Source organism: Amblyomma mixtum, chromosome 7 (genome assembly GCF_055824585.1).
Source record: "Amblyomma mixtum isolate Tamu chromosome 7, ASM5582458v1, whole genome shotgun sequence".
Lineage (NCBI taxonomy): Eukaryota > Metazoa > Arthropoda > Arachnida > Ixodida > Ixodidae > Amblyomma > Amblyomma mixtum.
Genome location: NC_143018.1, coordinates 111,282,863 through 111,298,287, shown reverse-complemented (window position 1 = coordinate 111,298,287; position 15,425 = coordinate 111,282,863). Strand labels below are relative to the sequence as shown.

At 45.6% G+C, this 15,425-nt stretch overlaps 1 protein-coding gene across 1 annotated transcript in view; it reads right to left on the bottom strand.

Moving 5' to 3' along the window:
• LOC149337219 (putative chitinase 10) overlaps positions 1–14,052 on the bottom strand; it is a 35,826-nt gene extending 21,774 nt beyond the window's left edge. The window contains exons 1-5 of the mRNA XM_089554354.1: positions 12,310–14,052; positions 9,844–9,966; positions 8,020–8,172; positions 3,560–3,747; positions 800–1,121 (exon numbers count right to left, since the gene is read on the bottom strand). Of these exons, the coding sequence (XP_089410480.1) occupies positions 800–1,121; positions 3,560–3,747; positions 8,020–8,172; positions 9,844–9,966; positions 12,310–12,312 (789 nt within the window). The 5' untranslated portion in view covers positions 12,313–14,052. The remainder of the gene's footprint in view (positions 1–799; positions 1,122–3,559; positions 3,748–8,019; positions 8,173–9,843; positions 9,967–12,309) is intronic.
• Between the last annotated feature and the right edge of the window lie 1,373 nt (positions 14,053–15,425).

Here is a 15,425-nt window from a genome sequence, read left to right as displayed (position 1 = left end):
AAAGGTTTCTATCCAGTTATAAAGTGTAACGTTCTGATCTTAAGTACACTTGCTAGATGAATTAAAATTGCGTAAGCACTTCCAACGAAAAGCCAGACTGTATTCGCAAGTTTTTGTCATAGGAAATTCGGGCATTGAGCAATTACGCCGATATAATGAACACTGCTAAAATATGCCGTATTTTGAGTTTTTTACGAAATTAAGAGGCTTCAAGACAAAAATAAAAGCGTGATTTCTTTACTAGCGTAAAATGGTTAGAAAAACACTGATTGCTACGTATACAAGTTATTCCATTTTGCTGTAGTAGAGAGCTGGTGTCTTAAAATCTACAACGTCAATATTATTGCTTAGCTCAGAATTACTGTTCAAATGTAATTACCTATTTTAGAACAACACGACGTCTATAAGCTGAAGAGATCTTCGTTCGAATCCCTGCAATTTTTAATGACCGATTCATGCTTTGACAGCGAGAGCAATACAACAGCTTGTAGCCCTTTTTGTTCCTTTCTTCGCATATCCAGCAGTTCTGTGCAAACTTTATTTTTATCGAGAGATAGTGTAAGAACGTAATTTTTGTCATATGTCGTATGATTTAACTACAAAAATCAGTATATCCGCCGACTCCAATTTGGAAGGCTCCATTTTTTTGCTATTAACGCTTTTGCTGCCGTCAAAAACGTTCCTCCTTTTTTTCAACGCAGTCCTAAGATGTGAGGGATAGGAAAACGCTAAGAGAAAGATTTTTCTAGGCATCCGAAGAGTGGATCGTTACCTTCATTGTTTCCATAACAGTACTCACGGCGAACTTGTTGTCGATCAGGAAGTCCGCCATGGCGTGCGCGAAGCGAACGAGCCGTTCGTCATTGCGGAACACCTTGGTGAAGTTGGCGTTGTCCTCTGGCTCGCCGCCTAGCGTGATGTAGACGGGCAGTGGGTGACCTCTGTGCTTGAACGCCGATGTCCCGGTGTCTGTCAGGTTCGGCACGAACACCGAGTCCAGGCTGGGCCGCCTCCACTGGACGCCATCGTGGAACACGGCCACGGACGAATAGATGATGGAGGAGCAGAAGTCGTAGGGTATGTGCAGCGGCAGGTAGATGGCGTCCGCCGACCGGTAGTACCTGCCACAGAGCGTTCCATGAGAGCGCGGATGGTGAAACGCCATCAACAGAAAGCGATGATAGCGGAGGCAAGGCAGCCATGTAGCTGCCGCATTTGCCATTGACATCGCCGGGGAAGTTCCGCCGTCGACCAAAACTAAATCCTGGATTGGTTACAGCACTTGGTTACCGCCATCTCGCTCTTACCGCAGTTGGTTGCCATCCTGGATTGGTTATCGCTGTCCTTCCGGGATAATGTTTTCTTTACATTCTCAAGGGAAGACACGCAGCAAAGCACACCCTTAAGTTCTTCACCAGCAAACCCCTCTCAAATATAAAATACTGCACATAAAACAGACTTCCGCGCGGTGCGTAATGTCATCTAGACTACATTGGTAGCTACTCTGTGTGATACGTGAGATGTGGTGCGGGAAATCAGCTCTGGCGGCGAGGATCTCAGCACCGCTTCAGCCTTTGAAAGAGCCAGCGCATAACCAGAGCCGCGCTGGTTAGATGGAGTAAGCTCGAAGAGATGTGATATAGGAAAGTATTTTTTTACCTGTGCAAACCTGTTCGTTAGAAGGCTAGCAGATCATCGTTACTAGGAAGTGCTGCGAGGACAGATAATAAATATCTCAGTAAGACAAGTCCTAACATGATTTCTGTCGGTAATAAGCACAAAGCAACTGGCACACAACAGAGTTTAACTTACTTATGCCTAATAGCAACCATTCTGCCAGACGAGTAGGATTCTGTCAGTGTCAAATACATTAATATAGTTCAAAACACAATATGCATCGCTACAGATATAATTATCTCCTACAGCCTACAACCGTCCACCAGTCACTAAAAATAAAGATTTGGGGGTAGCATACAAACGGGAAAAAATGGTAGGGGGCACTTAAGCTCGGCCTTAACGGTATGATGCAATACAGTATTGGGTTAATTCCCATATACAAAGGTCATTCTCCGATTTACCTTCATAAATCTCTGGGACTCCTCTTACAGCTCCTAGCGCAGTTTTTCAGCGGTTCAGCAATGCGCCACTGCTCTGCGATGGCAGGGGCTCCCAAGGGTGAGACGTGTGGGGCCCAGGTCACTCTTCCCGAGCGACTAATTAATAATTTAACTGCCACGTGCCATGGAGTGCGGTTTGCTCACTATCCGGCGGCCAAGTTGAGATGACGCTGAAAGGCCACGTGACTTTTGTGGCCCACCTACCTCCTAGGTTGCGCCCAGGGCTCCACCTGCCAGAGTCATGCTTGTCATTTTTCTCTCACAACACCGACGCCAACAAAGCAGACAACGCCGACACCGGGTTTTATGGTCAAAGGGGCCTTTAACGCTGTCCAGTTAAAATATTGTACCAAGTCTGCCTGTGCCCCCTCCGCACAGGCTTCGTGATCCTTGTGTAGAGCACTCGAGTAGTTCCCATGACACTTAGGTTTATAGGCAACGCTTGCGTGGAGGTAGCGTTGCACAGGCATGAAAGTTACATGGCGCAATGGTATTGCCGAAAACGATGGGCGGCTTTCTAATTTAAGTTTTTAATGTATGGTACATACTGCTGGAACCCTCTACACAAAGAAGACGCAGGGTGTACATTAATACAACAAGTAGACGGATAGCGGTTTGACGCAGCCGTTGATGTTTAAGACATTTGCGCGCATAATCTGGTAAAAATGACTCATGCTGATGGGGACAAGGCACATGTTCCCGATAGCTAGCTCTTGTTTTCTGGTTCTGTGTCGCTTTTAAAATGCTTCAAATGTAAGAGAAATGCATGTACACAAACGTTTTTGGGATGCGTGATAAATTCTAGGTTGCGTCATCCATTCAGCTGTAGTTGGTTCCAGAAGATAAGAGCATGCATGTTTCCCATGCATCTATGCTTTTCATTCACCTGATTTACCTGACCATGCTGAAATAAATTGTTTTTTTTTGTTCAACCGGCATCCAGCAAAAGTTTTTTCATAAATGTGGGAATTATTGCTTTCTTTGTGCTGATGTATTTATCTTTAATGTAGCCCCTGATAAGCGTTTTATCTATGAGGCATTGAGCCTGAGTCGCAGTCCACCGTATCTTCCCAACATAATGAGTACGCCTTGAAAGCCGCGTTGCTGGCGATATATAAGCGCATCGCAGTAAAAAAACACGACAGGAAAATTGGCGTCGTCAGCAAAATTTCTGCAGTGTTTTTGACCAGAAATTTGTAGCAACAACATAATTTTGTATAATTGCTACAGAGAAGCACTACACAACTATGCAGACTGCAGAAAAGTACTACAAACAACAGTTCAAGAGAAAACCACAAGAAAACAGAAAATTTTCTGTTTACTACAAAACTCGAAAATATATTGTTAGATTTTTTGCATGTTTGTGCTGTTGTTTTTTTTTACTCGGATGCGCGCTCAGATGTACTGTACAGGCTGCTTAATAAATCTGTAGGGACCCTTACTTGGTGTCGAAGACGCAGAAAATTTCGCGGTACTGGTAGTGGCTCGTGTCTCCACGGAAGGCGTTGGCCGCTGCGCTGGCGGCAGGCAACGAGTGGTTCACGGTGCGCAGCTGCTGGGAGCAGAACTGCTGATAGTTGAGGCCGCTTTCCCGCACCGGATCCTGGGCCGACTCGTCCGGGCCCAGCGTCTGCGCGCAGCGGGCGCTTTTAGCCACTTTTGAAAGATCATTCGCTGGAAATTTTATTCCTACCCGGAACCGTATCCTCGATACTCAAAGGCAACCATACTCAACTTTTTTTTTGTCGCTTAGCCACATCTGAGAGTTGCTGATCGCTTCCGACGTGTTCATCTTGCGTTCGGCGATCCCTAGATTAATATTTAAAAAATCAGCTCTTGATGCTAACCAACTCGTGCTTTGTGGAAGTTTTTGTCGAAACAGTTTGGGAGGATTATGATCTGAAGGTGTTTTCAGCCTTCGACCTGAAGAGCTACCTGTGTGATCAGTTAGAACCATACTAGCTTAAATTTGTATGCAAACCAGCACGAAGCAGGCGACACATTTGATGGACTGCTGGCTTAAAGAAAGAAAAAATGTTCCTAATGCGTTTTTTCACGCAGTAATATGCAGAGTTACACACCATTTAAGATCTTTGAGGAGCAAACACCACTCCTTTTCATGGCTTTTTTTAAACGCTCCTGCCCTTTTTTTAAGTTTTCATGTGAACAAGGAAAGATGATTCAGATTTTGGAAAAACAAAAAAAAAGATCTTCTATACAGTAACACCACTTTCATGCAACTTAGCAGTGAAGTTAACATTGGTTGGAGGTTAGGGCAGAAATTACGGACGATGTACGCCAAGATAATGCGTCGGTACAAGTGCTAACCACCTGATCCCTCGCACCGCGGCGGTAGTGCGGAAACGTATCAAAACATGAGCTCTAAACAGGACGTCTGCTCTACGTAGAATCAAATAAAGTGTTATGGGTCTACATGTGCAGCTAATATCCAAAATCAATGCTGCATTTAAAGCATCAAATATTTATTTTCATTGATGACTAATATGGACCTGAAATAGCTTTAAGCCAGTTCCTTTTTGGCCAATACCAAACCTTAAAGGTGAAGTGAAGAGGGATCTGAACTCGTCTTAATGCCTCGGGAACTCGATCTACACGTTCCCAGCATTCTTAGAAACTTTGACTTATTTCCCTGTGTGGCCAATTTCCCTAATTAAATCGAATTAACGTCCAGCTCCCGCTCTTTTTTTGAAGAGGGCCATGCGGAAGAGGGCCATGCGGAAATTAGGTTATTTAAGAAGAACTCTGCGACAATGTACAAACGAAGTTAAACTAATAGCGTAAAAACCTTAGTTCGACCAGTACTAGAATATGGATCAATTGTTTGGGACCCGCACACTCGTGGCAACATAGACAAGCTCGAATCTGTACAAAAGAAAGCAGCTAGGTTTATATACCAATCATATAGCTGGCGTACTTCCGCGAGTACTCTAGTAAAAAAGGCAGGTTTATGCAATTTACAAAAACGGTGTCGGTATGATCGATTAAAATACATGCCCTTCCTGTTTCATGATAAACTAGGTATGCGAAAACACTATTACATAGAGCCTGTACACCGAAGAACCACCCGATCGCATCATAGCAAAAAACTTAGATTATTCCTGTCACACTCAAACCTTCGCTAACTCTTTCTTTCCTGGAAACTGTCCGTGAGTGGAACCGGCTTCCGGCCAGCATTGTAGAATGCCCTACTACTGAAGCATTTATGAATGCTGTCAGATTGTAACTGATGATTACGGAGTGTTCTTGAGATTGCTTTGTGTTTCTGCACGCAACTTTCCATCATCTATTTTTGCTCGTGAGTGCATCTCATTTTGTTGAAGGCAGCGTGTTGTGCCTTGATTTGTTTTGCGCATGTCACTTATGTTTTTTTTCTTCTCCCGCTCCTGCTTACAGCCTCACCTAGAGGCTAGCAGTACTGTGTAAATAAAATAAATATATATATCCCGTAAGGTGAGCGGAGTCAACTAACGCGTGGAGTGCCTTTCAGCCAGCGCCGTGGAGGCTTTGCTTTCGCTTTATTTTGTTTTTTAGGTTTCCGTGAACAAACAGTTTCATTCGCAGATAATATCGCCCCAAAATAAGCCCGCAGAAATAAAAATACGCGCGGACTATTTGCTGCTACGGATTACTACGTATTAGTCCGCCGATGGCAGAGCGGCAAGCCGCCACGGGACTCGGTGAAAGGCACTCCACGCGTTGGTCGACTCCTCCCATCGTACGGGAGAATTCAAGAAAAAAAGGCGGGAGCCGGACGTTAATTCGGTTTAATTAGGAAAATCGGCCACACAGGGCAATAAATCCAAGTTTCTAAGAATGCTCGGGACGCGTAGATTGAGTTCCCGCGGCAAAAAGACGAGTTCATATTACTCTTCACTGCACCTTTAACAAACATTCCAGTGCCTGCGAACTGGCAGGGCCAACGGCTCGAAATCATTTCATCGTAGTGGCTACTACCACCGGAGCTCTCCCACGGGTGGCATGGTCACAATGCGTCCTGTATCAAGCACAATCACTTGATATACGAGCTCCAGCTGGCTCATAGGTTGGTTGCATGGGGGGGTGGAGAGAGAGGGGAGGAGAGTAACGATGGCGAGAGTACCTTTTCAGAAGTGTAGACGTCGAGTTTTTGGTTTGCCTGTTTATTCTTTTTAATGATGGGTTAGATTGAATTATTTATGGGTCAGCACGTGGCATTGGCCTACGACAAATAATAATTTCAAATCGACTTTCTTCTCTGAGCTACTTCGGTTCCCGTTTCAGCGAGGCTTGTATAGGCCATGTGGGACATGAAAAGTAGTGCGTTGTAATCGCTTATAATTAAATAGTTTTAATTCAGTGCTTCGATAAAGCTAGCCTGGCTCAAGAGCTGGAATCACGAGTGAAAAAGCATCGGTTCATATCTCCATTTTCATCATGCCTCACGTGACCTGACTGGCCTTTGACGTCGTAACCACGCTTGGCTGTTGAAACCGATACCGAAACAGGTAAGAGAAGAAATTGAATGAGCAGTTATTTAACTGTCGTAACGGAATGTCTTGTGCTCTATACAAAGTAGCCGCTTACCCATCATTACCAGGAAGAAAATGTGCAAACAGAAATTGGCGTCTATGCTCCTTTAAATAAATATTCAAAAAATAATATTTTAACTCGGGACACAAAATGAAGCAACTGCTGGCAGCTCCTTCGTGATGCGCTAGCTGCACAAAGCTATGTCATACATCAAGGTGCTGCCAGTGGAACACGGCACACCACAGTATACAAAACCAACCACAGGAGCAGTGCGAGGAGGCCTTACTCAACTCACACCATGAAGGCCAACGGCGCCTGGTGCACCGTGCCAGAGCTGATGCATTCTCTGCAAGAGACCCGGATTAGGCATCCGCCGCGGAGGCTGAGTGGTTATGGCGCTGTCTACTGTGCCGGAGTACTCGGGCGGCCGCGTTTCGATGAAGGCAAAACGCACATGACGCCCTTGCGATGTGCGATGTCAGTGCGTGTTAGGGATCCCGAGGTGGTCTATATTAATCAGGACAGCTCCACTATAGCACCTTTTTCTTCCTTTCTTCTTTGACTCCCAGCTTCCTCCGTTCCCTTACGACGCGATTTGGGTGTCCACGTAGATATGAGGGACAGTTACTGCGTCATTTCTTTCCGTCAAAACCAATTTTGTTGCGAGAGCAACACTACGCCCACCGCTTCGCCTCTTCAGCGTCGCCGCACTTTTGCCGTGGCGGCGACTCCACGAATGACCTTGAGCCGTCGCCTAGCAACCGTAGCAGCTGCCGCCACCCGGCTTCGCCAGATGGCGCCGCCGGCGCTCGCTTCGCCAGTTGTGCGTAGTAGAGGGGAGCAGGTGTCGTTTCGAGGTTATATATACGGTTTGCCAATATACACTACTTTACTAACCATCGAAGCGTATTCATTAGTGTAAATAAAGTTGTAACCAATGCTTAACTATGTGTTTTCATTGTGTATAAACAATAGAGCTCGGCCAAAAGGCCTAAACGCCTAACCACAAGCGAATCCTAAGCGTAGCCAGGCAGCCGTTGCTTTCGCAACACAACCAGGTTTAACCAGAGCTAAACCACTGCCAGTTTTTTTAGTTCAAAGGCAAGAATGTGGACATAGTGTTGTGACCATTTTGATAATTGTGTGAACGTGAAGATACAAAAGTCACTGTGTGTAAAGAGAAACAGTTGAAGCGAGCCATCAACACTATTGCGTCACGCCCTTAACGGCTGAGTTTAATTGTCCCCTCATATTGTTTTGCTGTTCCTTTTCACACGGGCGCCTCACGCTACTGCCCACAACCACTGGTCTAAAGAAGCACTTTGTGACATAACCATTGTCAGGATGGTCTCTTAGTACAGCAGGGACACACCTGTGAGGGCAGGCGCGTCGTCCTTTTTCCGAGCATGGTGGGCGAGAACGGGATGAGGAGCAGCGCCAGCGGGATGGTGACTGACACGAAGGTCACCGAGCTCAGCACCCACATGACGAAGAAGCGGCGGCTGGTAGCTTCGACCCGGTCGTTCTGCGAGGGGACGCCGACGGCACAGCGTGAGAAATACTTTCACTTTTACGGTCTTTCCTTCAACGGCCCGAAGAGGGCAGCGAAGTTACTGTTTTATTTTGTATTTTCTCTCAGTCGGGTTCAGTACAGTTCCCTGATTTAGAATACTGCGTGAGCGAAATGGAGCGGCAGAGTTGACAATAGAACCAATATCTTGCTTACGTAAGTTAAGCAAGATATGCAAATCCTACAGATATGATAATTCTGCGCAACAGTGAAGAAGGCGCACTAAATACAATGCACGTTCACGGTAAAAAAGAAACAATGAGAAATAAAATCTTTTGCTGTCATAGATATTTATTAGTTCATCATGTAGACTATTTCGGTCTACATCTGGAGAAAGTTGATTGCGGGAAGTGTTTGTTTTGAATCAATATTCGTGCACTTTGTCGGACTTGTCAGATGTTTCAGTTTGGTTTGGTTTATTAGGGTTTAACGTCAAAAGAAATTCTGGCTGTGAGGGACGCCGTAGTGAAGGAATCCGCTACGCTCTTTGCCAATGCCAGATTGGCTAACGTACGCCGTGAAGAAATTTGTCTGAGACTTCGCTTTTGAATTTTCGGGTGTTCCAGATCCAGCATGGCTTTTGTTTGAAATACATTACAAAAGCAATCCTAGTCGATAGTGATGAATTGGGCTGGTTGTTCGGCTCTACAAGGCACATACGTAACGAAGCTGCGAAACGTGAGTTGTTTTACTTATCTTAGCGAGCGCCTGCATCGGCGAAAGCGTGTCATTACCAAACACTGTGACACCGAAAGGTGCGCAGACACAACACCATGACCAGCGCTTTCTTCGCGCCTCGAATAGCAAAGTAAGTTTGTAACAGCAGGCCCGAAGAACTAATCAACGTAGAACTGGTGCATGTCCCGCGTTGGATTTAGCTGTTTTGTTTCGGAAGCAACACTGCGCTAGGTCTGAGCGATTTCGCGGAGTCCCGGAGAGGCCCAACTGCGCATGCGTGAGGAGTGAGTGTGAGACAGTTACTGCGTAATTTCCTTTCCTGAAATAAAATTGCCATTTTCTTCATTGCGGCCCCCTTTTTCTATTTCTTCTTTCACTCCGACTTCTTTCACTCCGACTTCCTCCCTTCCTATACGGTGCAGTTGAGGCGTCCACCGAGATGACAGAGAATTACTCCGCATTTCCTTTCCTCAAAAAGCGTTTCGTTCAAAGGGCAAGGCATCGCGCCGAATGGGTGGGTGGCGTTGTTCCGTGGACTCCCTGGCAGCGCTACAACACGCTTTGGCGTTCCACTCCTAAAGGAGAAGCTTCAGCGTCATTAAATAGCAATTACTTATATTTAATAATTAATCAGTTATTAGGCATTGATTAATAATCGGTCATTACTTAGTAATTAGTCATTAGTCATGTGTGAGGTCACCAGTGCCACAGAGGCAATCAAATTGGTGCAGAAAACGCTTTCGCCTCTACGCACTGTAGAAAGTCAAACTGCCCCCTGAGATGCCGCTGCCGCTGCGATTGCTGCGCTGTTGCTTCCGCAGTTCTACTCGGGATGGCCATTGGTCAAACCACAGCCAATTTTTTTTACTCTTGTCTGTCCATCTTCACCATATGGGAACTGAGCACCTAGGAAAGTGCTTTGTGAAGCGCGAGGGAAAAGCTCCTCACCTGCGTGACCGTTACGTAGGTCGACCCAGCTGCCCCCGTCACGCCCTTGGTCCCTCGCTGCGTGCGGGCACTGGCAGCCGGAGGCGAGGCTGCGTTGCGGCCGACGGCTGCCTGCTCTTTATCCTGCGGCAGAAAAGAGTGCGCTTCTAAGTTAAAAACGCAGATAAGGGGACGCAAAAAGACGTCGTGGTAATGTCTGCTGTAGACCAGTACTACCAAGTCATGCATGCGCGCGTGTTGCCGTGTTCATTTCTTTGCTTCTTGTCCTTGTCTTTTACAGTAGACCTAATTTTTGCACCAAATGAACCGACTAGCAGGCTGGAACCTACTACTAAACGCCACGTTACACGCTCGCTGTAGCAGTTATGTAAGCGAATGCCGACCAGATCCGATTTCACCAGTCTTTCGACCAGTTGAACGCTGTCACATGACTGGCCTTACTTTTGCAAATAGCAAATACGTAGTGGTGTACCGTCTGTGCCGGGCAAGACTTACAACACCTTCGACGTGTCTCCTATACGGTGTAAGGGGAATGTTCATATCTTCATTTCATTTTAGTTAAATTGAGTTGCATTCGATTATCCAGTTCAGTTAGGTCGGTTGACTGAATCCTACCCAATTTATCTGGTACACTGAATTTCGAAATGAAAAAGCATTAACGGGAAAGTTAAAGGTATAACTGCCTAGTGAGGGTTGGCATTAGCAGTTTACTGACCAATTACCCATAATACCCGGCTAGCTTCGCTGAGAAGTGGTGTCTCTACGAGCACCTTTTTCTCCGCCATGGCAATTTTTTCCCCATTTTTCTGAGAGAGTACAGTTATTCAGAGCAAACGCTGAAATCAGAGCTTTTCTAGAGCAGTATAGGCGCCGTTTTCCAGTCACAGCCGCCAGTGATGTCTCCCTAACGAGTTCCAGGAGCAGGGCTAGTTAGACCTCTAGTCAAATCGATTTGACAAATTGTTTGTCACCGCCTCATATATTTCAACATCTACTGCCAGAACAAGTAGCCACTGAATTTACAGGTTACGCAGAAGAAATTTGCTGACTGCCATGAACTAATTCCTTGCTTTTCCTAACTCCAGACCAGCCTCAATTGCAAAGGAAAATGATAGGTGTAACGTCAGGAGACAGGAAGAGGACAGAATGGGTCTAGGAACAAACGTACGTTAATGATATCCTTCGCGAAATAAAAAAAGAACATGGCTTGGGCAGGGCATGCAATGCGATGGTCAGGAAGCCAATGGTCGTTAACGATAACAGACTAGATAGTAGGAGAAAGCAATAGTAGCAGATTCCGGGAATAAGATGGCCGCAGCTGGCTCGGCACAGGGTTAATTGGAGAGATGAGGAAAAGGACTGTCCTGCAGTGGGCCTAGTCAAGTAGGTGATGATGATGACGACCAGCCTTTATAGAGGATGAAAAAGGTAGGGGGTCATACCCAGCAGTTCTGCACAAAAGCCTCTACTAAAGGAAAAGAGTTTGTGAACGCAGTTTTTTTACATATTGTAAGCTTTCGCTATAACAATCAATACATCTGAAGATCTCCCGTCATCAGGCTTGCATTTTGTATTGCTATTTACTCTGCTGCGATCGTCGAAAGAGTTCCGCGTTGGATTTATAGGACAATCTTAACTGCTCCATGCTAGCGATGGAAGAAAATAAAGAAAGATTTTGCTACACACTGAAATATTGCATAGTTACCTTCAATATTTTCCTTGCATTACCTCGGAATTTTCCAGTATTCAAGTTAATTTCTCAATAAAGTTGGACATGTGTTCGAGCGACGTGCTTTGATAGCGGAGCCCGCCGTCGAGCGAACTCTTTGGCCGCATAGGAATTATGTCTGAAACATGCCACCGCTTAAAGCAGTATCGAAACTACTCTCGTCAAAGATATTCCCGGATTGCAACCTCGCAGCGTTATTTCAGCTCGAAAACTGCAGAGTTAAGTCCTAAACTGAACCGTAATTTGCAAATGAAAGAATATCGAGGGAATAAATGTTTGATGCGTGAGTTTCTCTATACATAGCCGAGAAAGGCAGCGCGAGCTGGTAAAAAAATACAATGACAGCGAAAAAGATGTGCGCTGTAGCTACGAATACATATTTTGAGAAGAAAGGAATCATTTACATCTCGTGTCGTACCATTCCGACGAGGAGAAAACAAAAATTAAGAAAAAAACTGAAGCTGTAAAGCTGGCAGCTGCGTACCTTCGTGCGATAAAATGTGCGAAAATGACGTTTTGAGCACACACTTGGCAAAATAACTTTGAAGTTTGTTGGGCGCGTTAATCACAGGGCGCAGAATTCCCACACAGTTTACCTCGCCGCAGCTCCCATTCAGTCACACAGCTGCCTGTCTCGACCGCGACACAGTGACGCACGCTTTAACCCGACGTCTCTCTGTCTACCACCGTACGACTACCCGCGTACTTCCTATACTGCCACATTTACGCTCACTCACCATGTCCACTTCAGCAGGTACCCACGGAACTCCTGTGCCAGAGTGCTGTTATGCCACGTGGTGGCGTGACCTGTGCCTAGTCTTACAAGTGGGAAAAGAACCAGAAGAAGTGGCGTTAGGGAAAACAACGGGTAAGAAGGCAAACAAGTGCAAAACTAAAATCAAGCACACGAAAGCAGTGCAAAGGGAGTCCAAAGCAAAACTTCTTTAGGCTAAAGTGAGTAAAAAACAAAAGAAAAGCTTTAGTAAAGCTATACCCTGCTCATATATGAAAAGAAGCAGTGCAAAAGCAGAGAAATGGGTGAGCCGGAACAACTAGGCATAAACTAAAAAAAAGCAAGGGAAGTTAAGAAACACTGAACACCGTTAACGCAAAAGTGTGAGACCAGCTCAGCGAAAGCGGCACCAAGTAAACCGAGGCGGAGCTCCTACCTTCGGTTCGGGTTGCGCCGGCCTGCAAAACGTCAATAATTTACACTTGATTTTCAGTGTGCATGTGCCTTGACCTATATTCTTCATACCTCGGCTGGTACTTATTCCGCATGCAGTAGGCTGGGCAACCGACAGACGCTTAAGAGTGCATCGGCGTCCACACAGTGTACGTAATTGCGCATTCTGTGAAATTGGTTGCAATTAGACAGTGGGAAACCTGTATTTAAGAAGTAGCAGTCTATGTTGGTGCCGTTCACAACGCCGAAATGAACTGGCTGTCACACAGACCCAATACATCTCATGCTGTCACTTGAAATAACCTCTTAGCGCCAACTTCGAGTAGGCCCTTGGCTTCTGGACAAATGTCAAAGGAAGCGCGCTCGGCCTGATGGTCTCCTTGAAGCCCAATTGGAGCGCTCGGAAAAGTTAAAAATACAAATATCCCAAAGATGTGCAGCGTTTCTTTATATTCATGATCAGGATGCTCTAAGTCAACGGCTGCTGTTGTCCCCTGCTGAAATCGCACAATATCCGAATGGGGAATTGGCCACAGTTCGGTCTCGAGTTCCAAAAAATAAAAATATAGAATGCCTGTTTACATACAGCTGAAGCCATTACACGAGAGGTGGCAAAGAAAAATTTTCAAAACAAGCATATTTTAATTTTAAAATATTGTCACGTTGTAGTGACGGCAGTCCAGCGGTTAGGAGGATAGCAAGAATACTGGCTAACGAAGCTCTTTATTTGGGCTGACTTGCGCCCGCAAAACAACTGAATCACTCGCCGGCGGCGGCAGCAACAAACGTGCTCGTCAGCCGTGGAACTACGAATGACCGCCGCTTCTGGCATCGCTCAATTTAAAGCCGGCGAGGAAACTTCGAGATAGCAGGTCAAGGTCACCTACAGTCATCTGGAAAAACGTAGCTACAGCTCTTCATGCCTGCGATCAATTTAGACTAGTCCGGTCGCTTCTCGCGTCACGAACAAAAAATGATAACGCCCCTTTCCTGTGGCCTTGAGCGCGGACACTACAATGATACGTGACAATATATTGGTAATGCTTTTTAGCTAGTCCTGATTGAAGAACCATGCCAGAATCTAAAAACAAGTTCGATTGAAGCTAACGAGGGAATCTTCTGATTGCCATGACATAGTTACAAAGATTGTAATGCACTGACTTCGCTGAGTAGCCCCTGATGTTCTTACCTAAGTAGAGAATGAGACGTACTGAAAAACAGGCCAAAGCATGCGATAGGCACCTTCAAACGAGTCGTTCTCTCGGAAGCGAGGAGCTGGCAGCAAGTCAGCACTGGGCACCAATTCTTCTTCTTCGTCTCCTGTTGTTTTGAGGAAATTATTGGTCTATGAGAGCTCTTCTACTTCCTTTCCAGCCTTGTATAAAATTTCGGGGTAAACTTAAGCTCCACCGTAATGTTATGTCGTGATGGTGCTTATGGGCCCCTTAGGAGCTTGGAGTCCCCTTTGCATTGCACTTCGCAAACAGGGACTGTGAGTTTTATTTTATTTTAATATACATTATTCCAAATTTTTTAAAATATACCAGAAGACATAGAAAGCCTTCCTCTACCCGGTCGAACGAATGTTTTTCAGATATCGAGGAGCAGTCGTTCGAGTCCGGATCAAAAATTTTACTTTTCAGCACAAATGCGTTTCTTTCCTCAGAGGCACTACGTAAAGGCAGTGGAATGATGTCACTACCTTGCAGACCAGTGAGGAAGTGTTCAGTGACACCACCACTGCTGTAGGGAGTGATCGTTGTGGAGGGCTTGAAATTTCCGCGAGGTCATGGGTTGTGACGTCAAAACCCTTTTGACCAATCAACATTTTCTCAGCCCGACAAAGCAGACGCCTGGTTTTCTGCTAAATGGGGCCCTTAGTGCTGGTTATACGACATATGTTTCGTTTCTGATGCTCCGAGTAGATCGCAGCCTGTTTGTCGTCGTAACCTCCACTGCACTGCCTTATACAGTACGTACTACTTTACGGTCTGACCGCGAGACGGGACGACCGCTGTGCCGCTGATTGGTTGAAGAACAGGAGTGATTAGTTTGTCGTCAAAGGAATGGGTGCGTGTACGTTTTTGGTCGGCATGTGCTTCATACCATCGGTACCGCTAACGTTCTGCCATCTAGGAAGCTTTCTACCGGACGACTTCCGCCATCGTTTCGCGTCATACTTCCGTGAACCAACTGCAACTGAATATTGCATTATTACAAGAATAAACAGCAGCTAGATTTTCTTGCCTCGTAATTCCCTCCAACGAATCATAAATGAACTTCATTTTCCGTCCCGCGCTGCTTTCTTCCTGTCTCTGAAAGATACCCTTATCATTTTCCTATATTTGGTTGGCTATCTGTGGTCTTTTCAGTTTACTTTCTAGGTTTTGCCGCCGCCTCCAACAGTTATAGATTTTTTTTTTTTCGCGGACACTGGAATACCGCTTCTCATAACATGAAAGTGCCTGCTAAATGCTATCAGACTTACGATTTCCTGGCTATTTCTCGTGGTCCGGTGCTGTGGTCGGTAGTGTCGTCCACATACATATTCTCTTACTTGTTATAATACTTCCCTTGAAATTATTAACAATTCCTTCTCCCTTTAGTTTTGCGCGCACCATAGGACTCTCTGCGTAATCTCAAGGATTTATTCCGTTTCGTGCGACT